Source organism: Dromaius novaehollandiae, chromosome 4, assembly GCF_036370855.1.
Source record: "Dromaius novaehollandiae isolate bDroNov1 chromosome 4, bDroNov1.hap1, whole genome shotgun sequence".
Taxonomy (NCBI): Eukaryota; Metazoa; Chordata; class Aves; order Casuariiformes; family Dromaiidae; genus Dromaius; species Dromaius novaehollandiae.
In genome coordinates, this window is record NC_088101.1 from 35685726 (window position 1) to 35710636 (window position 24911).

A 24911-nucleotide genomic window follows, 5' to 3' on the forward strand; every position below is an offset into this window, starting at 1 on the left:
TAAATGCTAAGTTGGGAAACAAATAGAGTAGAAAATGAAATAAACCTGAAAGTGGCTGGATTACAAGGCCAAAGCAGGCCATATCTTTAGCCAAAAAGGGCACAGATACAATGGCGCACACGACAAGAATGCATCTTTCCCCTCAAGCATCGTTAATTCAACAGAGACTCCTACAGCACCTCAAAGCTCTTCTTGAAAGGACAATGCAATTCATAAGTTTTTGTTGCACTCAATTACATATGCGTGAGAGGTCATTATTTGGATTAAATGCTTAATATAAGATCATACGTTTCAATTCATCCTCTTGTCTTACTTCACCAGAGTGCAGCTATAACGTTCTACCGGCCTGCACTACACTCGCCTCGGATATCCTTTCCAGCACCATAAATATTGTTGATCAGGACAATGAACAGCACAGACTTTCACGCTCACCTGACTAAAGACTGTTTTTAAAGGACAGTCTTGATTTTTCTCTGTAATGAGAATTATAGAAAAAGAAAAGATTTATGAGTAAGCCATTGTCTGGTTTGAGCTATGTTACAACATGACACACAACATTAAGCTTTGCAACAAGACTAAACATTTTTTATTTCTCTTTTGGCATTCCATACCCAATGGACTGTATAGCAATTTTAAAGTTTTTATTTTTGCTATAAAAGGTCATTTGACTTTCTCTCCATTGTAATATGTATTTTATTTAATAAACTTTATAATAATAAAAAAACTACTAAAAACCACTGCTCTCTTCAAGGATTACTATTCAGAGGAGGCTCATTGAGTTCCATGAGTTTCAGCATCTGTGTTCTAAGTTGCAGACAGCTTCAAAAGTAGCTATTGAGGTAATACACTGCTTCATTTACAAAGGAAATTGGATGCTTAATGCATTTTATAATGCAATAGTGGTAGTATTTGCATAAAACAGCCCACCATAATAGCAGGTGCTGATCCTGCCTGAGAAAAGGTCGTTTGACTTCTGCTAACTCAGCGTGGGCTCATTACTCCATCTGGATATATATTACCATGGAGCTCAGCAAAGTCCATGTTACAAAAAGCCACAGCTGGGAAGGTTTGTTACCTCATCTGTGCCTAGAAAAGCCAAATGCCTGGAAAGAGGAAACATTTCAACTCAGCAAATTGCATGAACCGTTTGGTAGAAAACAGACTGGCCAGAAAGGATTGATCATGGCCTCATAAAGATCTGCATTCCCTTCTGTTTACACTACGGCTGCTTGGAGGAGGAGACAGAAAATGGCCCACTGGAAACCTCTTTCTGATGTCAGATTTTTAGCCAGCGTTTGTTGGCATAGTTCTTTTGATTTTGCCACAGCTATGTTGGTTTATATCAGGTGAAGGATGTGTATATCCACTGAGTATATTTAATGTATGTGGCACAAATGAGTATTTTAGAAAATACACGTGGCCAAATGCAAAGAATTTGGAGGAGACAGTGGCTATTACCACCACTATGCTGACTGGATTGTACCACTGGAATTGTAAAACGCATTTGTGAAAGTTTGGCATCTCAAGTGGATTTTAAATGGTTTGATCATTTTGTTTTGTAGGATCAGAGTCTTTGAATTCACCTATTATTTCTTAGAATTATCGCATCATGTTAGTGATGCAGATCATGTTTTCTTCTTTTGAATATGTATTTATGTAGGTTTGATTCAAACCCAAAATACAAAACTGAATTCTCAATGATCTTCCTATATTCACTTCAACAACATGCAAAGCAGAAACTTTCAGTTTTTAATCTGCTCGAGAGGGGAACACTCTCAAAACAGAACCGTGCCTGGAAAATATCCATACTGTATCTCAGCAGTTGTATAAGCATGCAGGAGATAAAACTGTGAGTTCAAGTTCATTACAGCCTCATTTAAAGTTTCACCTGGGAAATAAACTTAAATTGAGACTGAAATTAGTTTTGTTATCCCTATTGTGCTGCACAGAGGAAGATTCTTTGTGACAATAGGGAGAATGATTGCCTTTGGGGCTGAAGACAGAATTTGAGATGCCTCTGTCACAAAATAATCTCCAAAAAATCAGCTAAGACTAAGATGCCTTTCTGGACTACTGTGCTATGTGTTTGTTCAGCATCCTTTTACCTATGAATACCTTCTGTCTGAAAGTGAGGAAAACTGTCTGATTTGAAAAGTGCTAATACTCTTAAGTTTCAATATCCTCCCTGAAACACCAAGAACAATACCTATATCATATTACAATGTACAGAAAGTGACTGATTTTTCCAATACTTCTGCCTCAGTAAAATCTTCATCTAGAAATATTTTCACCTGAAGATAGTAAAGCTATAGTAAAGCAGACATGAAGGTCTGAAGTCTTCTAATGAGGTTTTAATTGCCAGTCAAAGAATGCAAAAAAGTCAGAAATCATGGTGATACTGAAAAAGCTCTCTAAAAACTATCTTGTACATGCCTTGTAGAAATATTTTTAAGTATGTAAACTATTTTAGAAAATTCATTTCATTAGGTCACATACTAAAGCAACACGTGACAAAAGAAAATGTGCCACTTCCTGTATTTTCACATTTCCTTTGAATTATGTATGGGTACGTTGTTCTATGGCTATACCATACAGACCACCATACTTAGGAAGCCAAAGCTTACTATACACAATGTTGCCTCATTAATGCACTACCAAAAGGTGATTTCAACTCTCTTTAACCAGAAGAACAACCTACCAAGTTTTAGTCTACCAGAGCTACAAATTATAGCCAGATAGGCAATAGCCTTGCTCACAAAAAAATACTATTTCCACAGAATACAACATAAGCATGAAGCCATATCCATATTAAGAGCTTCATGAAACAGTGTAATTTTTCCTTCATAAATAGCAAAAGGAAGCAAGTTGCAATGAGAATGCAAGAAAGTATCCTATGTAATGAAACAAGGGCATAACTGGGGAAAAAAACAATCTTACAGAAATAAAATGAATACCCATCTATGCGACAGCACCTCTTGGGCTACTTCTGTTGCACAACAAGGTGAAAAATAAACAGCGCAGTAGCAGTCTTACATGTACTCGCTCACTTTCAGGATGAATTCAAATAGCATCTTCATGTGGCATACTATGTTAGCTTGTGTAATAGAAATGTCAAATTATATTTAAAGCAACTGCCTACAAATTTGCCGAGAATGCCATTGTAGCAAAAAATTCCTACAGAGAAAGAGGGTGCAGGGAGCAACTTTCTCCCCTGGGCAGCAACACAGTAAGAATGCAAGATAAGACTTTCTGTAGTATTACGTTGAGGGAGGACTATCTGCCAACACTCGCCTAGTGCACATACCATTGCCCAGGAGGTAAAGAGGCTTCAACCATGCAGCCAGCACCCTGGTCTCCTTATGTTAGCACGAACCCAAGTAACAAAAGAGTGTGGGGAAAACAGTAATCAATGTGTAGAGTAGTGAAGGTGAGTAAGGGAATGAACCTTGTAAACATTTCTACTGCACATTCGAGGGCAGCAACGTGACTTTACAGCTCTGAAAATAAGCCAGCTGACGAGAAGAGGCTTCCATTTAAGAAGTATAAACGGATTCAATTTCCAACAAAGAAAAGGTCTGCGTGGTCATAAGTGAATGTCTTGACGTGTCTTTACCAACTTTTTCCAGGTGAAATGTGAAAAAGATACAAGTGCATTTCCTTTATCTCACCCTTTGCCCGTCAGTTATAAACATTTTGAGTCAAGAATGCCTGACAGAAAATGGTGTTTGTATATCTGCTCAAATCTCAGCTCTTGGCCAGGGCATCCTACTTTTACTATACGGATACAAGTTAATAAAGTATTAGACAATTTTATATTTCTTTCAGGAAACAAACTCAAGTTATAGGATATTTAAGGGAAAGAGGAGTTCTTAGAAAGAATCTAGCAACATAAACCAGCAGCAATATATAAGAAAGATAAAGAGAGCATATTTTAAGTGCATACTGGTGACAACAGAAAAGTTGAAACGATGATTATAGTGAACACGTCATAAAGACATTTAGGAAACTCATTAATAAATATTCTAAACTGTGATATCATCATCAAAATCGACTCTTCTAGAACTCCAGAATGAGTTCATGTGCCCTTTAGAACGAGATATTATCTTAACTGTTTGTCTTTTGAAGTTGTGATGCTATTCTCTCTCATCATTTCAAAACCAACTAATAATATTTTTGACAGGGTCCCAGTTAGCCATTTTTATTAGCTTTCCTAAGGCATTCAGTGTAACATCTATTTTATTTCATGAAATAGACTTAGGAAAAAAAATCATGCCAACTGTAGTTCAGCTAAGTGAATAAAACAAATGGTACTAAATGGGTTGATTTTTATTTCCTGGTTGAAATGTATAACTAATGAAATCCCACAACAACCTACCGTGGAGTCTCCCATCTTCTATCTATCACAACATCACAAAGTAATCTGCCAGAACTTCCTCAGGAAACCTTTCTGTTACTGATTACTTTGTATTCTGTAGAAGCTTCACTGTCAACAGTCATAAATGAGTTATAAAGGGATTTAAATAAAATGAACAACTTTGGAGCAGCAAATTTTGCAAAATGCATATGAAACAAAACACTATTTTGACAGGAATGATACATTCTCATCAAACCTGCCAGTTCATACCAGAAATCAACCAGACAATCCTAGAACAAGATCTTTCTTATAAATATATGCATATGTGACCAGACTGCTCCTTAATCCATTTTTTGAAGAATTGAAACAAGTTCCTCCTATCTGACAATGCTGAGTGTTGCCTGAGGAGGATCTGTGGCTGACTTTTTTTAAGCAAGGTTTAGCTCACTCACCTGCTAATAATAATAGTCAGCTGATGCCTTTTTAGCCTCTCTTCCTGTAGAAACAAAGCTTACATGGTTGTGCTTGGCATGAGGGGAAGGACAATGCATCTGTGTATCCCAGTCCCAGCAATCTTTGGGCATGTTGACTGAGTTCAGCTAAATCTGAATGAGGGATAAGAATCTCAGAGATTATTGTGTTCTCACCAGCTTTAGGAAATAGGCAGCCAAGTTGAGGAGAGACACTGTAAAAGGAGAAGGCTGTTGCATGAGTTTGAAGTTTATACGTCAGAAAACCTACATGATGAATGAGCAGGGCAGGAACAGAAGGAGCCTCCTCTATTCTAACTAGGAGACTGGGTCCTATACCCGAAATATTTCATCCCATGACAGACGCTACAGGGAGCAGCAGTTTCCTTCCCAGCTTCTGATCTCCCTTGCCTGTGGGACTCGGAGCGTGGCTGACGGCTCTCGTCTGCCTGGGATCCAAGGACCCTGCACAGATAGAAACTCTGTTCTGGCACCTTCCTGGGGCACTGCAGGTGTCTCCAGTTGGAGAAAAGAGCCAAGTGCAGGCTCCCACTGCTGGAAGATGATGAAAACAAGTGGCAACATCCTGGCTGAGGAGAGAGGATGAGATGGCAGAAAAGTAAGCTCAAAGCAGAGCATGAAATACAGCACTGCAGATGCACACCCATGCCCAGCGATTTGGGCATCAGGTATATTCAGAATCACAATACTACTACACACTCACTAAACCCCAGGACTGCAGAAACCATTTCAGCTATTATACTGTAGGAGTCAACTGTGGAGTGATTTGGCTGTGAGCTTTGGGAAGACTTCAGCTTTCCTTTCCATTAACTTCCTTATAAACACAATTCCTATTCCTACAGATTGTAATCGATGCTCAGGGTATTAAGAATGCAAGTTCTCAAAACAATCTCCTGAGTTCATCTCTGAGTGCTCTGGAGAACAGGACAGCAATACAAAAAGCTGCTGGTTCTCTTACTGCCTGTAGTTCCAGCCATCATGGAAACATCATCATGGAAGCAGGAAATCTACAATAAGTAAATAATTGCCCAGATGGGAACACCTTTCGTTACCCTAGTGCAAAACAGCTGCTAGGACTTCTACTGCAAGGAAACTCTGAGAAACTTGTTGCTGCTAGGTAAAATAAACCAGTGAAAGTCTTCCAGTAGTTGTTGTAACAATGAGGACACATTTAAGAAACCACTGCTAAAACTCATCATGAATACACCGAGCAATGCTGCTGTCAAAGGAGTTTTCAAAAACATCATACGAAGGTGATACCGCAGGAGAGAAAGGAATAGGGAAACACCAGGTGGGAAGAGGAAGTAGAGCTCAGAGGAGATGACCGAAGGAGAAAGGAAAAAAAAAATGCAGAAAGCTTACAGATGGAACAACTTTGGGAAAAGGATGCTAGATGAGAAGAACACGATGATTGCGTGAGTGGGGACTACTCCTGGAGAAGAAACTAAGTTAGATGAAGGGATTAAGGGAGCCTAAAATGAGAACAAAAATAGACCTAAAACATTTCCCTATGATCTGTGTTGTCTACATAAGACAACTAGAGCTATAGCCTGATACTGCATCATCTTTCTCCTAAAGAAATACAGAATCTTCTATTACAAAGCAACTTTCCAGAACAACTGCTAGTCATTACTCTTTTCTGTATTGTGCATTTCTCCACAGCTTGTACATGACTGGGACTGCAGAGAGGAAGTTACTAGTTCTCCCTGCCGATGTTACGTTATTCTGAGAATAATACAGTTTTGGAGGCAGATAAATTCTTGCAGAGATTGAAACCATGATAATTTTAACCAGATGCTGTATGCTATCAGTACCCACTTATTCTTCTCATTTCCTGCTCCTTTCTTATCTGAATTTTATGCTTGGCAGTGCTGCTTTTCATGAGAGCTTTAACTGTACATGGTCAAAGCCAGGGTAATTCAGCTGTGGCTCATGGAGTTTAAACAGATAATAAATATTCATCCAGGACTTTTCCTACCCACTTTCTCAGAAAAATCTTAATGGAAGTGAACTATAATGGAAAGAAACCTAGTATTACTCATTCTGGCAAGTAAAATGCATCTAATTCTGAATCGCAAGTAAGACTCATTTTTTTGTGGAAGTTCTGAATAAGCAATGGTATAGAGCTAAAGTACCATATATGAAAAAGGCAATTAACAGAGTCTTCCACAGATAATTAGAAGGATCTTAAAAATGAACACAAAACAGTATTTCAAGCCAGTCTGACTGGTAATATGTTGGATTTGCCTAATCATGGCAGAAGTAGTCCAGGAAAACTATTGTCTGTAATCTATTTATGACAACAGTGATAGAAACATCTCATATAAAAGGGTTTTTTAGAAGTGCAAATAGTGTAAGTGCTTTCCTTTTGCTTTTTTAATTAATCAAGGTGCAGTATTTAAATTCACTTTTGTACTAACAAATGATGTATCTTTTAAGATCTAGTCACAGATTGTGGTAATAAATGAGAAAGTGAATTCATTGGGTAAGATGTTGGGGGTTTTTTTGTTTGTTTTTACACTGAAAACTGAATGATCACAGTGTTCACCTGGTAATTATCTACATTTTTTACTGTCTATATTGAAAAATTAAAACATTCGGGAAGAGGGAAGGCATAGTTCAATTCCCCACACTCTCATTTGGGTCACGATATGACAAGTACCACAATCCACTAGCAAGCATGGATATTAAATGGGCTAGGTAACACATCATTTACCATGTCAATACATCAACATCTCAAGTGAGAGGGGAAAAAAAAAGTAAAAATCAGAGCAGAACAACTGGGGTTGAGTTTTTGATCAGAATTCCATGAAATCTGGTTCTCCTCTGGAGAAGTGTATCATACACATGCTCAGGCAAGTGGCAAGAACTCCCTTCAGCAAAAAGATCATAGGGAATCATTTTTTTTCCTCATTGCCACAAAGCTAAAAACTATCCATCCTGGCCAAACATTTTTTTTTTCAATGGAAAAGGAACATTTTTTCTCTAACACACTGTGAATATGTTTTACAGGTCAGTAGTTAAAAATCTACCTTCAGGTTCCCAGTCTTCCTGAAGTACAAACCCATATTCCCTGCATAATCAGCAAAGGAGAAGCAGGTGCCTTTCAAGGATTTCCCCACCTAACTCTGCTGTCAAAATTCAAAATCAAAATGCTTTGCTTATGGTACTACCTTCCTTCCTTGGACTGACAGGAAATTTTAGCACTTATTTTAGAAATACTAGTTGACTACATGCTGAATATTTAAGTGCTTCAGTGAGGTGGCCTACATCCATCTTTAGATAGTCTTTATAAAGAGCATTAAAGGTATGGGTTTTTTTTTTTTTTTGAACACTTTCCTCACAGTGATTAACCCAAGAATATTAAGATTCTACTTTCAACCGTTCGTTCATTTTGCGTGGTTAAAACTCAAACCTATAATGCCATTTAAAGAAAAAAGCCAAAAACCAAAACAGCAGTTCCTGGGCAATTACTAGCACCTCCACACTGAAGAGCAGGATTTGATATTATTCATCAAGATAATAAAGGCATGAGAGATCTAACTGTTGCCAAAGCCTGCTCCTGCAAGGATCTCAAATCACCTCTTCCTGACAGAGACTTGTTAAAATTCAGCAGGTATGTGCTTTGAGGAGTCAATCTAGGCTAAACATCATCCAGGTCCAGGTCAAGGGGCCAGGCAAGACTTCTCCTTGGTATTGTTCTCCTTGGCAGATGAAAACTGCTGCAATACCAAGCAGAGGAGATGAGGCAGGGCGACCATCTCCGTTGCTCTCTCAATGCAGTTACTGATGCTAGTGCCCGGGCTCTGAAGGAGGGGAGAAGGGCAAAGGCAGCCACACGCACCACAGAGGAGTGAGGAGCAACCAGAAGAAATTATTCAAGCAGTAGTCTGGTGAAAATGCAGAAGCACTATGGCACTATGAGAAGTTCCCAAGCTCAGCATGGGGACTGTGATGTGATTTTGATCAGAAGGAATTCTGAAATGAGGTCTGCAAAGAAGTTGAAGCAGCGAAGTACAGGAAAAATGAAACCTCTCTTAACAGTTAGAGAACATTCTTCTGCAAAATGTGGGCTTCGACATCTGACCCTGATCTATGAATCACAGATAAAATGTGTAATACTATATTTTAAAACAACCATCAGCTTCACTTACTTTATTTGCCCATGCAGAAATCTGAACCTGCTGATGACCTGCCTGAGTCTGTTATGGTGCAAATGATAAGGTGTGTTTGAGTTTGGGGTTTTTTAAAGTCTTAAAAAAATATATATAGAAAATTGCTTTAAAAACATATTATAAAAATGAAGTTTGTGAAATCAAGCACATATATTAGAAAACCCTAGAATTAACACAGCCTGTTTGAGCTACCATTTTGTCTGTAATGGTTGTCCGCGATTCTCCTCCTCCTTCCAGAAGTATGCTCAAAAATTAACTAAAAAGTCATCCAACAAGGAGTCAATTGCACTGATTCTCTCCCCTCATTTTCTTTTCTTTCTGTCAGATGCAATGCATACTTGCTATTAAAAAAATAGTAATTTGGTTTTGGAAAACAAAATTGATGGTTGTCTGATTACACCAAATTGGACCTTGCTGTTACTTCCTGTGAAGCCCCTTTCAATAGATTAGGTAATGTAGCTCTTTTTGCCTGAAGTTTGTACCTCAAAAAACTAAATGTTACATTTCTAAAGAAACACAGAATCAGATTTAAAAAAAAAAGTCCCTTTTAACTAGTGTTTACCCTGGGCTAAGCCCCTTGGGAAAAAGAGATGGGGAAGGTCGGTGTGAGGTGCACACGTCTGTGACTCCTGCAGGACTTCCCATGCACGCTGCTTCTGTGACCACAAGAGCTCGCAGGGGCAGGGTGAAACCTGGGAGGGGACAGAAAGGGAAAGAGAGACTTGCAAATGGAGCTTGTGCCTCTCCTCCTGCCACTTTGGTCCCGCTTCCTAGTCCGTGTAGCGATCACAACACCCGGCTGTTTCTTCATCAACGCTTCCAAGTCCAGGGTCTCTCTATGCCTGGATCTACGGATTCTGTCCAGATCATCTGGAAAGCCATGATTAAAAACAGCTGTCCTTCCTTAAACGCAAACATTTTTGACTGAATTTATTATGTTGGTGATCCTTAAGAAACAATATCCTCAAACAGCTCTTCAAAAAGCAGTGATTTGCTTCATAATCGGGCCATCAAAAACCAGTACCTTGTTGCCCACACCATTCATGCTTTGCACTTGTGCTTCAGTCAGCTTTTTGATAGGCAATTTATCTGAAATATCCTTGACTGGTATTGCAAGTGAAAACACTGTGTCCTGCACTGAATCAAATTTTGTATTCACCGTCTGAAACACTTGACAGGTATTGTGTCCTGCTAAGAATGACGGGGCTGAAAGCCTAGAGGCTTCACTGTATATAGTGCATTTGTTCCTTTGTTTGTTTTTACTTCTAAGGATTTATTGGAAACATGCTCAAAATATAGGCTATTCTCAGTTTACACTATGAGGCCTCCAAAATCACTGAAACACAGTCAATAAAAAACTAAAATTTAACAAGCTCAAACAAGAAAATCAAAGGAATTTTACAAAATTGCCTCATAGTGTGCTGCCTCCCAGGGTCCAACCTTCCTTAAGCAAGGGCCAATTCTAAGGCTACGTAGAATCATGTAAGAGATACTGCAGTGAATTCAGATAAATCAGTTTTGTCTCTCTGCTGTCTCTTGGAATATAGTTGATATTGAATGACAAGAAATATTCACCCGTTGGTGAATAAGGAAAATAAGAAGATTGCATCATTTGAACATGGCAGCAACATTAGAAATACTATTTTAGCATGATGTGAACTGTGAACACATGATGCAGAAGGAACAATACATTGATTCTCCTCATTCTGCACTATCCATGTCACTAAGATCAATGGAAGTCACAGACATATGCTATAATATGTAGAATTATTTATGGAATGAACACTCCTGTTTGTACATACACCTGAGTTAAAGCAACATAATGCCTAGAGTTATACCTCGGAGGCAAAGCCATATTTTACATATTTGTAAGCAATAAAGCTTAAATTTCTATCATCATTCACCACATTTTTCATAAGCTAGAAAAACAACTAATGGAAGGATTTTTGCAGAGTGGGTTTTCTGTTGTTGTTTTCAGTGGGAAGGGGGGAGGCTTCTAAAGAAGTGATAAACATCATACAGTTTAATCACTACGAGGGACTAATTCTGCTTGCGAACTAATCCATTACATAAAAGCTACTGGGAGTATTTCCCAGAATGACACCATGCAGTGTACACAAGAGCCAAACAAAAATTGAAAAACGTGAAATCGCCTCTGGCATGCTTGAAATTCAAAGGCATATGGGGACATCAGTGAAGTCAGAAAGCAGTAGCACACAGAAGTCTAGCATCAACACCAAACCTCTCCTGGCAGCAAGAAAGCATAAACCCATCAGTAGGTACCTCCCTTTTACGACGGCTGCCAAGGCTGTGTCAACACTGGCAAGAAAAAAGAAGCTTTAAAGCTACACAGGCACCTTTTAATTTTCACTTCTCAAAATCATGGCATTTCCAATAAGGGCTGCTTTTGAATCTCCATTTACTTTTACAACTCACTCTGTTTCACAGCACTTTCTATCTCCCATTGCTAACTCTGGAAAGAGGCCTTTCCAAGATCAATTCAGCCTGTTAGGATTCTGGATGTTAAAATGGAATTTTTCTTTTCTGCTCTTTCTTTTGAAAGGCTTAAAAGTGATTTGTGGCAATCATCATAAAGCGATTCAATTGACAGAGCTCAACAAAGTGATCTAGAGAAGATTCACCGGGGAAAGTGCTCCCACTGTAAATTGAAAGGTGATCAAAGTTTTTCCTCTGTCTGCTCTTAAAACAAAATAGTTTTTCAAAGCAAAATCCATTCTAAAACTTTCTAGAAGCAGTTAATGAAAAGCTTAGAAATGCACAGCCTAACATTTTACATAACGCTCTGCAATAGTAATCAAACATGAAGAAAGGATAAACAGGCAAGCATCACAGCCAGTTACAAACAACTCCCTCGCCCTTATTCAGACAAACCTCAAAAACATAGCTGCCAAACTTCCCTCAAATGAAATGAAAGAGATTTAATTAAAAGGTCACTACATCGCTTCCCGTGAAAAATATGGCTTTTTTTCCTCCTCTATTTGCCCAGCTCTACTTTCCTTCCCAGTTTGCTCTGCTCCCAACAAGAGACCCTGGTTGGAGGGTCCCTGCTGCATCCACCAGCGAGGAGGGGGCGAAACAGAGAGGAAAGCCTCGGCTGCCTCATGGACCATGCCAGGGTCCCCTCCAGTAACACATGGGCGGGGGGGAGGAAGAAAACTGTCCCTGCTGAATGTCAGCAACACCAAAGATACAAAAACAAATACGAAAATAACACTGACCAAGCCTGAAAACACCTCTTAAAAACATTCTTTTAGAAGTTCAGATAGATCAAACTGGCTAACCAACTCTCAGCATCAGTACTACAGTTAAGTACTACGTATCCCCGTTTGACATATTTACTCTTCTGTTCTTAAGTTTGGGGCTTTGATTCACCAGCTCATGAGAAGAAGTATGTTTGCTGCCCTCCTTCAAACCTCCAGTGGGGTGCACAATGCAACACAGATAGGCACCAGCATAGGCACAAAATTTATTTATTATCCTGATAGCACAGGTGAATTTTGGATGTTATAGCCACTACTTGCAGGGTCCTCACTTTAAATCCCAGGCAATTTTAACACTCGAGTCAAAATAATTCGCTTTCACTCAACATAGCAGCTACTTCAGTTGGAGGCTATTTCAAATATATTTACAGGATATTAACAGGATAAAGGTTTTCTCTATTCACAACTACAGCAAAACCACAAAACTGACATTTTTGCAATGTTGCTTCAACCTCAGATATCTATCTGCTCTTTTATTCTGTAAATGTTCTCCAGATTTGCTGGGCTTTTCTCTTCTTTTGTGACTCCAATTTAGTGTTACCTGCAAATATGACTAATGTGTTAATTATCTCAGCCTTCAGATCAATTATGTGATAAAAAAGCTCTCATAGTCCCTTACATTTTAGTCTGCAAAAACCTATTATGCTTCTTGACTAGCAAGTCAATTCGTACAAATATCAGTTTTTTTTTTTTTTTAATCGGGTTTATATCTGTGAAACTTTTCCAATTCAGTGTTATTCTACATAATAATGTATTTTATATAATTTAGTTATAGCTGGTAACTTACTGTAAGTTGCAAACTCTTATATTTATTGGAGACATAAAAGAAAAAAACATTTGAAATGCCAACACAAATGGGACTTAACACAGAAAACTCAGACATCTTTCGTTAATGATAAAACATGTAGTTATGAAAGACTGCACACGAGAGTCATTCGCTCACTGAAATACTACAGAGACTAAGGGTTTATGCAAGCTAATGACATACGCAAAACGATACCACCTCAGTTTAACACATCACACTACACTATCAACTTTCAAAGCAACTGTGCTTCTAAGCCATCGCAGCCCTCTGCTCAACTGTTCTTGGTAAAATTAACTTTTTTTTCTTTAGAATATCTGTCTTTGCCTAAAGACAAATGGACTCTACATGTGTGATACCTGCGGATTAATCGAGACATTAAACACCTAACCTGAGAATATCAAATGTTAAGGTCAAGAAAGATATGATTTAGTTATTTCTTTGAAGATTGACCAGAGTTTTTTTGTCAGTCTTGCAGTGACTTTTGTTATATATTATTTAAATGATGCAGAAGCATTTTTTAAAAAAATTATCAAACATACAATGCAGTACTCATTAAAGCCAATAATGAAAGAGTTTATTTAGAGAAGATAGCACCTGGATTCATTATATGACCAAAAATTGTTTGCCCAATTTTTTTCATTCACCAAAGAATTAGATAATCAAAAACCTTTTAATTACACATTCCTGATTACTTCAGTCTCAACTTCTACATAGTTGTAATTTGGAATGAAATGTAGATAATGTTTTTAAACTGAAGATTTTATCGAATATTAGGGCAACCACCATTACTCCAAACCTGCTTGGTTGTTTCTTTTATTTTTAATGAGATGAGCTAGTGAGAATTGCCAACTATAACAAATGTTTATTTTGCTTTTGCAATATTTGTTTAAATTTTATACAAGTGTTTTAATGAGCAGTTAAGCCGTTCAAAAATATTTTTAAAAAAGAAAAAAAAATTATTTTTTAACATAGTCAAGGAATGTGGACTTAAATTAAAATTGTAAACTTTATGAAAGCCTAGGAAATTGTTAAAATAATGGCTATTTACCATGATCAAATTCTACAGGTAGTGGCATGGTTTTTTATGCAGTTTCACATATAAATTTCAGCAGCTATTCATTAATGATAAAAAAATGCAGCTATAGAGCCCTGGCACATAAAAGTGAATCACTAGCTGACACGCTGCAGTGGCCAGTCCTCTGCTAAGTCAAGATTGGGGCCTACCGCACGTTTGCACCTGACTGTAGGCATTTCTGTCCTGGAGCTCCTCGTTTAGTACAAAAAGGACACGGCATAATCTCCAAGCACACGTACCTTCTCATGCAATCCAGCGCCCGAATAAAGAAGTCCTTGTGCAGCTGATGCTCGTCCCTCAAGATGGAGCACTGCTCGAGCGTCACTGACATGGATGTCCTGTCCTTGGCACTTTTACAACAGGTGAAGCGGATCCCGTTCAGCTTGCGGCAAATCTGTAACACAGGCAGAAGTCAAAGGATTGCTCTTTACATGCCTTGTCTTCTCTATGCACTAGTAGACTGTGAAAATCCCACGGTTTTACAATCACAGAGGATGTCTACAGAGAACAACAACATTTCTCAAGAAAAAGGAATTGCTATTAAAACACAGGAATTCAGACCACAATCATTAAGCTGCCAACACGTGAGTCTCTGCAGTTAAATCAGGTACTAGCTCTGCCATGAAATTTTTGTATTTAAGAATTATGCCAATGCTGGCCTGACACAGTAATACCAGAAGACTATAGTTACTAATCTATAGTCCCTCTCATCCAAATTACACATCTTAAAAGCAGATCTTAAGGGTTTTAATCAGCAAGACAAGCCTGATGTGCACTCATTTTATACCTGGATTTGTGAGGAACAGGCTCTGTACGAGGTCAAGTGACCAAGCAGTATGAGCAGGATACAAAAGCGGTTTGCAAAGGACAGCCCTGTTCTGTGCACCACAGGAGGGATGGCTTCCCCCCTCCCCCCCCCCCCCCCCCCCAAATAAAGCAAGAAATTGACAGGGGACCAAACAAAAAAATCTACTATTATTAGTCCTAAGCACGTTTAGCAAGTCATTACAATATCTGCACTTACTACTACTTACCAAACTACAGCATCCAGTTTCCTAAACGTGAAAAAGTATTTGTGCTAGCCTAGAATTTAAAATGAAAAGTTCAATAATATTTTCCTCACTTGGTGACAAACACCTTTTTCAATTAGAGCTCAGCTGTCTGTACACCTAATGAATGTTAAAAAATGAAGAAAAACTTTGAAAAGTCTTTGTTAACTCCACAGAGAAGAAACTCCTCACGAGTGTCTGGATTCAGACACATCTATCTAGGTACTGAATTTACATGCATCCCGTATTTGCAACGGCTAAACCGCTCAACGTGTGAGCCAAACAATTGATGCTCACCGCAGATGGATGCCATGGGATGCCTACCTTCATTGAACGTTTTGACAAAACTCTACGGGAACCGGTAATTATCTTGGATGGGTCACGGCCTCTGATCGGGTAGAGGGTGACTAAATCCCAAATCTCAGCTGGTAACCCACAAAGTGCAGGCTAGTAAGAATCAGTTTGGAACTGAGCAGCACTCTAGGCACAAGCAGCAAATGACCGTACCCACAGGCTGCAGAGCTTGTTTTGCATTTAAATTCAGTACACACGGCTCAATCATTTTTAAGTGGATTAAATGGAATACAATCTGTTAAATTAAATAAACAAATTTAAAAATCCTTAGCTTCTGATTTAAGGAGAAATCTAGGTCAGCCTGATAAGGCTGGCTCAGATAAATCCTCAGAATAACTCAATTCAATAAGCAGCAGCAGTTAAATAAAGTAAATAATTAAAATGGGCAAACATAATGATCAGGTGCTCAAGAAATTTAATAAGGGACAATACCAAATCTATGGTAATATCAGAATATGCAGCTGACAATAATTCTCCAGCTTGAATTTTATCCTCAATTTGCTCACTTCATCCCCCAAATATATTGAAGATATAGGGGAAAAGAGTTGGACAAAACATTTAGTAGAAGATTAGAAAGTCTCCCATAGGAAGAGAGATTTAAATGATTAGGATCGTGATTAAGTTTAAAGAAGGGGTGAGACACATATAAGACGACAAAGAATAAAAGAAGGACAAATCAATACTCTGATCATTTCTCTTGATATGAGACGTTAGATCAAGGGACCAGCTTAGGAAACAGAAATAACAGATTTAGAGCTCATGAAATGAAATATTTTTTACGTACTACATAGTTAAAGGGATCCACAGACATCACATATGCAGCACCATAACGTAACACCAAATTCAGGATTTAAATAGGATTCTAAAAGGTGGCAGATAGACAGTTACAGATACTCTCATTATCAATAAAACTTTGATAACATAGAAGAGATGCGCTCTCTTGGGCTTTACTGCCTATTATCTCTGTCCTGTTATATTTAGAAGAAATGTTTATGATATTATTTTGCAACAGGTGACTTTCTAAGCGCAGATGTATTCTCACAATCCCATTATAACAGGGACTACACATACGTGTGCATACATATGCACATCCATGCACATGTGCTGCAATAACACAGTGATAGACTGGGAATTGTGCCTTTCCAATATATAAAAAGAACATAATATAGCAGTATGCATCTCAAAGGGTCCAGAAATACTCATTTCAGAAGTTCAGCTTGAAGCAAGATAACACAGGAGAAATTCAATACAGTGAAGGAAAAATTTGAAATAGTTATATGTCAAAAGAACAACTTTTACCCATGAAATTATTTCAGAAAAGCTGAATGGATGGTAGATGACAACTTGCTATATCCCAAGATTAAGTAAGTTCTGTCATATTCTCTGCAGCTTATTTTACAATATCCTATATTGATTTATCTTTTACTTCTTTGAAAAGCAATGTTTCATAGTAATTGCAGAACTGGTACTGGGGAAGAAAGCTTATATTTTTACCCACAACAGATTTATACTACCGTAGCATGTGATAATATTTATTAACCAAAGTGCAAACTGGTATTAATAATACATAATATATAATTGTAAAAGTGTTATTAATACAAAGACTCTTCTTCATAATATGACATAATTAACTTCTTTTCCGCAGTGTTAATGAAACGCTATGCAAAATTTTATTAGTATTTTGTGACAAATATTTATTCACTTGGAAGGGTATATGCATTGGCAAATTCCCCAAAACAAAAGGTCTTTCAACTCAATTTCTGCAGATACCAAAGGCCCAAATCTCTGCTTATATAAACGGGCATAATTCCAGAGAGGCAGCAAAGGTAGTTTTCTAAAACCAAGGCAATTACCTTGTTGAATTTCACATTCCTGAAAAGCTAGAGCTCTTTGAACATCTGTATATTTTTATGTGCATGTGCAATGACACAGAACTGGGAAATAAAAAGGAGTAACGTGAATAGAGCAAAGTAAATGTTATGCATTAATAAACCTTTTCTATTTATGTCTTCTGTGTCTGAATTTTTGCCCATTGCATATCTAGCTGATCTTGTGTTGCAGTGACTGCCTTCAGAGAGGCTGCCATGGTGACACTGGCTAGAGAAAAGCATATAGGGCAACTTACTAAAAGGTGTTGTACTGATGATGTTAGCCAATTTTTTTTTTACGAAAGGTAAGTACTTAAATTACATAAAACTGTAAGAGTCAAATGCGGTAATAATACACAAAAGCCTAACAAGTGATCATTTCTTGCATCATACCCTGGGGCTTTATAGACGCTAAATAATACAAAGAAGTTGCTTTGAGCAACTAAATTTATATCACCACAGAATGGATTTGAAGTCAGACAAAAAGTTAAATGCTGTAACTGAGTACTGCACAGTGTCCCTCATATGAGTCGCTCTCTTTATAGCTATACATGATTATCTAAGGAATTGATTCTGTCCCCCACGGGCATGAACGGACTCCTGTAACTAAATGCAGAGCCAGTTAATTAAAACACACACAACAAAGAAACCACCCCGTGCAGATCTCACTGAGACCAGTGCAAAACCCTTCACTGGGGGCAGCAGAGCCCCCGCAGCAGCAGACCCGGCCATGGGGACCGGCTGCATAGAGGCTCCACAGCGAAGGGCCCGGGGCGGCGGTGGAGCAGGCAGCACTCAGCGCGCGCAGCGGCCCTTGCCACCCCTAAGCCAGCGGCCGCTGGAGCTGCATTACCGGCGAGTCAAGGGCAGCGATTACTCCCTCGTAACCGGCCCTGGCGAGGCCACGGCTGGAGCTCTGCGCCCAGCAGTTAGCCCCTCGGTACCGGAGGGGAATCGGCAAACCACAGTGAGCCCGGCGGAGGGGCAGCGGCAGGGCCGGGTGCAGGCACCCACCACGCGCAGCAGAAGCATGGGGAGCTCAGTCCCTTGGGCTGGGAGCTGGGGAGGCTGCCGGGCACCTGCCCAACAGGCGGTCAGGGAGGAGGCACGCGGACCACTTGCAAGCGCGCAGCAAAAAGGCGAGAAAAGCAACGGTTGCACTTGCAGCCAGGGAAACATACGGAATTCAATTGGATACAAGGAAAAACAATAAATCCCGGCAAGGGTGGCTATGCAGTGGAGCAGGCTGCCCAGAGAGGTCACGCAACCTCCATCCGTGGGGCTACTCAAAGCTCAACTGGACATGGCCCTGAGCAACACGATGTAGTGTTGAAGTAGCCCTTGTTGGAGCCAGGAGTAGGACCAGATGACCACCAACGGCCCCTTCCAACCCAAATCCTTCCATGGCAATTCTGCAAGTCCCACAAACTCTTCCTTACAATACTTTGCCTCAAATAATTCTTCTGTCAGGTTCCCGAGGTGTTCTGCACTGAAGCCACAGGAACAAAGCAGGGGGAAATCATCTCTTTTTTTAATTCTGGCCAGTTCTTAACAGTTACGAAAATGAGAAAAATACAATATTTGTAATTTAAATGTAGGAAGAAGAGACATTTTCATGAATGGGATAAATAGGCCATCAGAACAGCAAGGTTAGTGAGCCATTTCAGAGTATCTATTTACTTTTATCATTGAGCTTTCCAAACACATCCTTAAAAATCTATTGCACTTATAATATCAAAACGCACGTGAAAATTAACAGATCATGTGGAAGTATTTAAAATAAAGGAGCTTACCGTTGCAGCCAGCCACATGATTTCTACATTCTTTCTCTTTTTGGCCTGGATATTTTGATGGAGGTTTTCTAGTAATCCCTTTAAGTCATTTTGTTCTTGAAAATGTGGTAGGCCTGAAAAGAAGAAAACACCTGATGATGAGGTTGTGCAGACTGAAGGATTTCCTTGTTAAAGGGCTGCTCTATCATTTAGTGCCTCATTTAGGAACACAGGATAGAAAGCACTGACTTTTGGGATTAAGCAATTTTCTGTCCGAGTATAGGGCTTTTCACCCTAAGGGCTCTCCAAGGAAAATAGTAGGTGTCATCTTTTAAATGGAGGGCGAAAATCAAGTTTTTGTTCTAGCTCTGTTCATCGACTATTACAGACATTTTTTGGAAGCAAATAGAGGAATACTGGACTGTATAAAGAGCTGTTCTGATGGGATGATTTTTTATTTTGCAGTCAAAATATTTTGCTTTGTCTTCAAAAGGAAACATCTCATTCCTGTTTTAAAACAATGTTTTAGTTCATAAAATAATGGAAATTTACAGAAGGGCTAAACAACGCTAAACACCCCAAAAAACTTAACAAAGGATATTGCTCAGTCTGAAATCAAACGGGTCTTTAATTTTGAATTATAAAATAATTTCAGGCTTACTCAAAATCCAAAGTACTCTACTTGCCCCGGGTATGGCAGGTAAGCTGAAACTTTATCAATCATACACACACAAGAGCAATTCAGGCAATTTAACCGGCTCTTCTATTTTGTGTATAGATAGGAGGGTTTTGTTTTCAGTATTCTCTGTTGGTGTTAGTATTGAAAATCAGTAGAAACAACCGAAATCAGTCTTTCAAAATGATTTCTTCTTATGATTGTGAAATAAAAAGAAGTTTATTAATAGTTATCACACAAACAGAAAAAAATCTTAGAACCAACTGAAGTGAAATTAAACCCAATCTATTAAAGCATCCTTTTTCTACAAATCTGCTAACAATTATTTTTTCTACAGTGAGAAAAAGTAGGATGCTTATCCAAAAAAACAAAAAATAGTTTAAAAATATGATCTAAGAATTGTGTTCAGCTCAGAAAGTAAAAGTTAAACTACCGCAATACCAGTCAAAAAACCATTCTCTTAAGCTGATCACAGCTAGAATGATATATTTTTTTTAAATCTAGACTTTCATCTCTTATCTCTAATGAATGCTCTAACTTCCCTTAACCATGATTCATAGTGAGAAGTAACTTAAAAATACACAAAAAGAACTATATTAAAAATGTCTAAATTGCCTCACCCATATGGTATATTGTACTGCCAAAAAACTACAGAAAAGTTACTTGAACACTAGTTATGTAGTAATTTTAATGAAGACTTTTATCTGCATATTATAATTCCTGACTATATAAATAGATAACACAGACCACATAAAAATATATCATAACTTGTAAGGCTATTATATGTAGCCTGTGTCTGTTTCTTTAAAACACAGCATGCAATGAGTGCTCTAAAAAGCTGCTTCCAGATTATGAGACTGTATCACCAGGTAAACATTTTAGTGCTTCAAAGTAGTTTTTCTTCAGTTCACAGGAGAAAAATCCATCATTCCTGAGAGAGATGATTTCAGCACAGGTAAAGCAAGATTCTCTTAATAGATAATACTGCCAAAATAAGTTGCAGATTGACTGGCTGTGACTGCTTAAATTGCTTGTATCACAAAGCAGTATTAAACTGTCAGATCATTCTCATAGATTAATATAAGGGGAAGAAGCCTAGCAGTACAGAACAGACTCACAGACTTTGTGTTAATGCACTGCTACCTGCATTATGATCCTAAAGAAGAAAATCTGTATTTGCTTGCAGGCTTTCACAGCCTTGCATGCATCCCTCTTCTCATGTGGGGCAACACCTTGCAACATCGACATTGCTGCAGTTGTTAGGTATCAAACTGGCAATACCAAAATCAGTTGTGTTAATCTGACTTCATGCTGTTAACTCCTTAAACCTATTTCTAAACCATTCTTTATAATTATGTACATATCACTAAACAAGTCATACATTCTTGTATCCTTATTATCCCACCTCTTCTGCAAAAGCAGTACTATTTTGGTGTCGAAAACAGAACAACATTTGGCCGACATTTTGGTAGGAATCTCTCTCAGAACACGTTGTTATTTATTGTTTACAGAGTTTCCTGTTAGCAGAGAGTTAGAGATCAGGAAGCAGGCGAGTGAAAGAATGCATATTCATCAAAAATAAGGTGGAAAGTCGATGCCTGGCATATGCAGGTACAAGCAACTAAAGAAATTTGATAATTAGAGAGTAATGCAAAGAAAGCTAGAACATTACAGACACGGGAAATTAGAGAGGGGAGGGAAAGGCTGATAGCAAAGGTAGTCATATCTGTACAGGAGTGGGAAACCTGAGTCTTTGCAAGGACATTCATGAATGAAGCAGCAGGCAAGCGAGGCTGCCCAAGGATGGCGTACGCAACAGCTCGGCCAACAGGGCTGCGTGTCCTCATAAATCCTATCTGGCTTCATGAGCACTATTTGTGACCAATAGCTTTGTGAACTGGGTCATCTGTTTGTAGCAGGGATTTAGCGCTATGGGAGACTGTGGGGAAAGGTGCGACAAAGGCATCAAGGAGCCACCAACACTGAACAGCTCGTGCTTGGCTCAAAGCTCAGGGCTGCTGCCAGCTTGGCTCTTGCCCTGGATGGAGGTTTTTTCTTCCTAAGGATTTCTGCAGATAGCAAGGGAAGAAGTCGAAGTCCTCCCCTGGCTGAACACCCTGGAAGACCTTTGCTTTTCTCCAACTTTATACATGACCAAAGTCCCTGAGGGGAGGGTATAGGAGGGCACTAGTTTAAAAGACACATTCCTCCGAGCCAGGAGAGTGACTCTGTAACGGCACGGAGCAAGCAGGAAGCGCAAGGGAAGCAGAAGGTGCTTTATGCTCTGCAAAAACTTGGACGAAACCAGGGACTCTGTTCTCAGAGGACGAGAAAATGTAAGGAGGCATTAATAACCAGGGAGAGACATGATGAGCTAGACAAGCTTTGTTCTCCAAAGTCTGCACAGTCTGGAAGCAGTCCAGGAAGTCTGTGCAGCTCCCTAATAATCCTTCTGGGGAAGGCAGTAAAAGATTAGTTTCTGTTAATGAAAAGGAGCAAATATTTGCATGAAAGTTTTTGCTTTTACAAAATCAGGTCCATCCACGAGATGGTAGATCTACCTTAGATCTAATCCCAGATGAGGTTACTTTTTCAGGATGCTTTCTTGGCAGGATTCCCCTAAATTAATTAGCAACTTCTTGTAAGCAATTTTCTGTAGAAATCTCTGAAGATACGTACTAGAGATGTGGGTGGATGGATGGGCATACTGCCCACCCCTCAGGAATAGAGCTTTCACTGCTGTTGATACCATTAACAAATGAAATTATCCTGATACAACAGATAAGCATATACAAATAATACAGTGATACATTAGATACAACTACAAGTGCATGTAAGGGATCATTCACACAAAGAGAAAGCATTTTAACGGGTAAGAAGGTTTTTTTTATGTTTATTTATTTAAAGTGCAATTCCTAAGGTGTTCTGTAACAGAACACAAGAATTACAAGTGCATCCTGCAGGATGAGAGATCTTTACATTCTAAGATAGTTACCCAAAGGCAAGGGATAGAGACCTAAGTCCAAGCTATTTAAAACTAAACTGTACACTTGAGAATATAATTCAGACCATAAAATTGCTTTAACAGGATTAGATGATGCAAAAGGTCCTTTTAAAGTTTGCTTTAAACCACAAAAGAAACAGAATAGTATGTTCATGATACTAAACTTCTATAAAATTTGCATATAGGGACTGTTCTAATGGAATCATACTATTAAGAATAGTGACATTATGATGTGGCTCACTGCTGGCATCTGTATCTGCAGATTTCTCAGTTTGCCCTACCTTAATACACGCTAAAAAATAAGAGTGGAGGGAATGACCGAAGCTGCTGCAAATTCCCATGGAGTATTTCTGTATAAATACAGTGAGCATGGACTGTCTTCGAATACAGACTTGAATCATTAAAAAGCATACTACATTAGCAATTTAAAAGAGCTATTTGGTTCATCATTACTGCATTTCCCTCTTCCTGTCCCCTCTGCTATGGCCTTGGTCCTGCAACCACTACTGACTTCAACAGGGCTGCGCACAGGCACAAATTGCTTAGCTTTTTGGAACAACTTAAGGGACTGAGGCCTAAATCTAAAAGCTACACATTAATATTGTGCTAATATTAATTTATTATGATCTTTTATCTACTTAACCTTTTAAAAGCCATTTGAATATTATTTTATACTCACAATCAGGAGGCATTTTTTCTGTAAACAGCTTGTAATATTCTTTCAGAAGTTCTAAGTTTTCCTGGTTAATGTTTTCCTGCAAAGTGGTATCTCCGAACCTAAAAAAGCACAGAAAAGCGATGAAAAAACCTAAAAGACAAAGCCAAACCATCCTTCAGAATACTTTCTTTGCACAAATGAAGTACTCTGAGTTGAATGTGTAAGATTTTATCAAAGGTACAGTTACAAATCTCCCACGTGTTTTGGAGCTAATATTTGAGAATAAAGTAATAGCCCATGGATACCTCTTCCAAAAAACATATGGACAAAGTAATCTCTTGGCAGGCAACCATTCAGTAAAGCACAAATCCTGTTTCCCTTTACAAATCCTGAACAAATGCAAGGGGTTTCTGTGGCAATTTCAAATGCCATCATGGGCAGAGAACACCACCTCCTACATCTCTTACCTCTGCTGTTGCTTAGCTATATTAATTTCTGCCAGAGTCAGTAGATGATACTGAAGTCACACAAGATGGAAGAGATACAAACATCAGGAGGAAAACTTGCTGGCAAACAATCTTCTGGCACAGGAGCGCTCTGGTCTGAGAACATTTGCTACAAATAGTCAAACTGATTACCTCCCTGGGCCCTTTTGACCCCATACTGCTCCTGAACTGTTAGTTTTCTCGGTTTCCTGTGTCTGAAACTGATGAGAAAACCGTTTTCTCTGCTGTTGAGCAGTGATTTCCCCACCACGCTCCACACAGTTGTGACCCGCAAGCTAGGTGACTTCAGCTGGCTGCAGCACGCGGACATCGGCAGTCACCCTGCTGTGCTGCAGCTCACCTCAGGGGCTGTTCTGGGGTCTCTTTCAGCAGTCAAGTTTACTGGGCAACACAGCACCCCAGTCGCCATCATCCTGCTCCTCCCAGAAAACCCAGGCATCAGGATGCCATCACAGTTCTCTAAGAACTGGCCAGAGCTACACAGGCAACTGTCTTCCTCTCTGAGACCAAAATTTCTACAACAGTGAAGTCTCACACAGGCTAAAGCAAAATCTTCTGGTACTTCTACTGTGACAGATATGGAAGAGAGGAATGTCCCCTGGGCAGTTAAGGCCAAATTTTTATGGCTTATCTTTAGATTAGCCTTGACAAGAAGAAACAGAAGACAGAAGAGGAGATGGAGGAGCACGGAAATAGACACGGACAGGTAAGTGAGAAATTCATGTAGACAAAAGGGGAAATAAATCAGAAGATACTAAACACGCTGCTACGGCATGTAGAAGGGGATCAAGTACTTAAGTAGGCCAGAAAGGGAAAAGTGGTTACTTCCTCGATAGCTATTGC

General features: G+C 39.0%; 1 protein-coding gene across 13 annotated transcripts in view; it reads right to left on the reverse strand.

Moving 5' to 3' along the window:
- INPP4B (inositol polyphosphate-4-phosphatase type II B) overlaps positions 1-24911 on the reverse strand; it is a 400661-nt gene that overhangs the window by 19917 nt on the left and 355833 nt on the right. For 12 of the 13 annotated variants that reach the window (XM_064510757.1, XM_064510756.1, XM_064510754.1 and 9 more), the window contains 3 exons: positions 23584-23681; positions 19246-19358; positions 14421-14575 (listed from right to left, as the gene is read on the reverse strand). In XM_064510757.1, coding sequence (XP_064366827.1) covers positions 14421-14575; positions 19246-19358; positions 23584-23681 — 366 coding nt within the window. Of the gene's footprint in view, positions 1-9570; positions 9713-14420; positions 14576-19245; positions 19359-23583; positions 23682-24911 lie in introns of those variants that run through there. The other variant, XM_064510753.1, reaches the window with a different exon arrangement.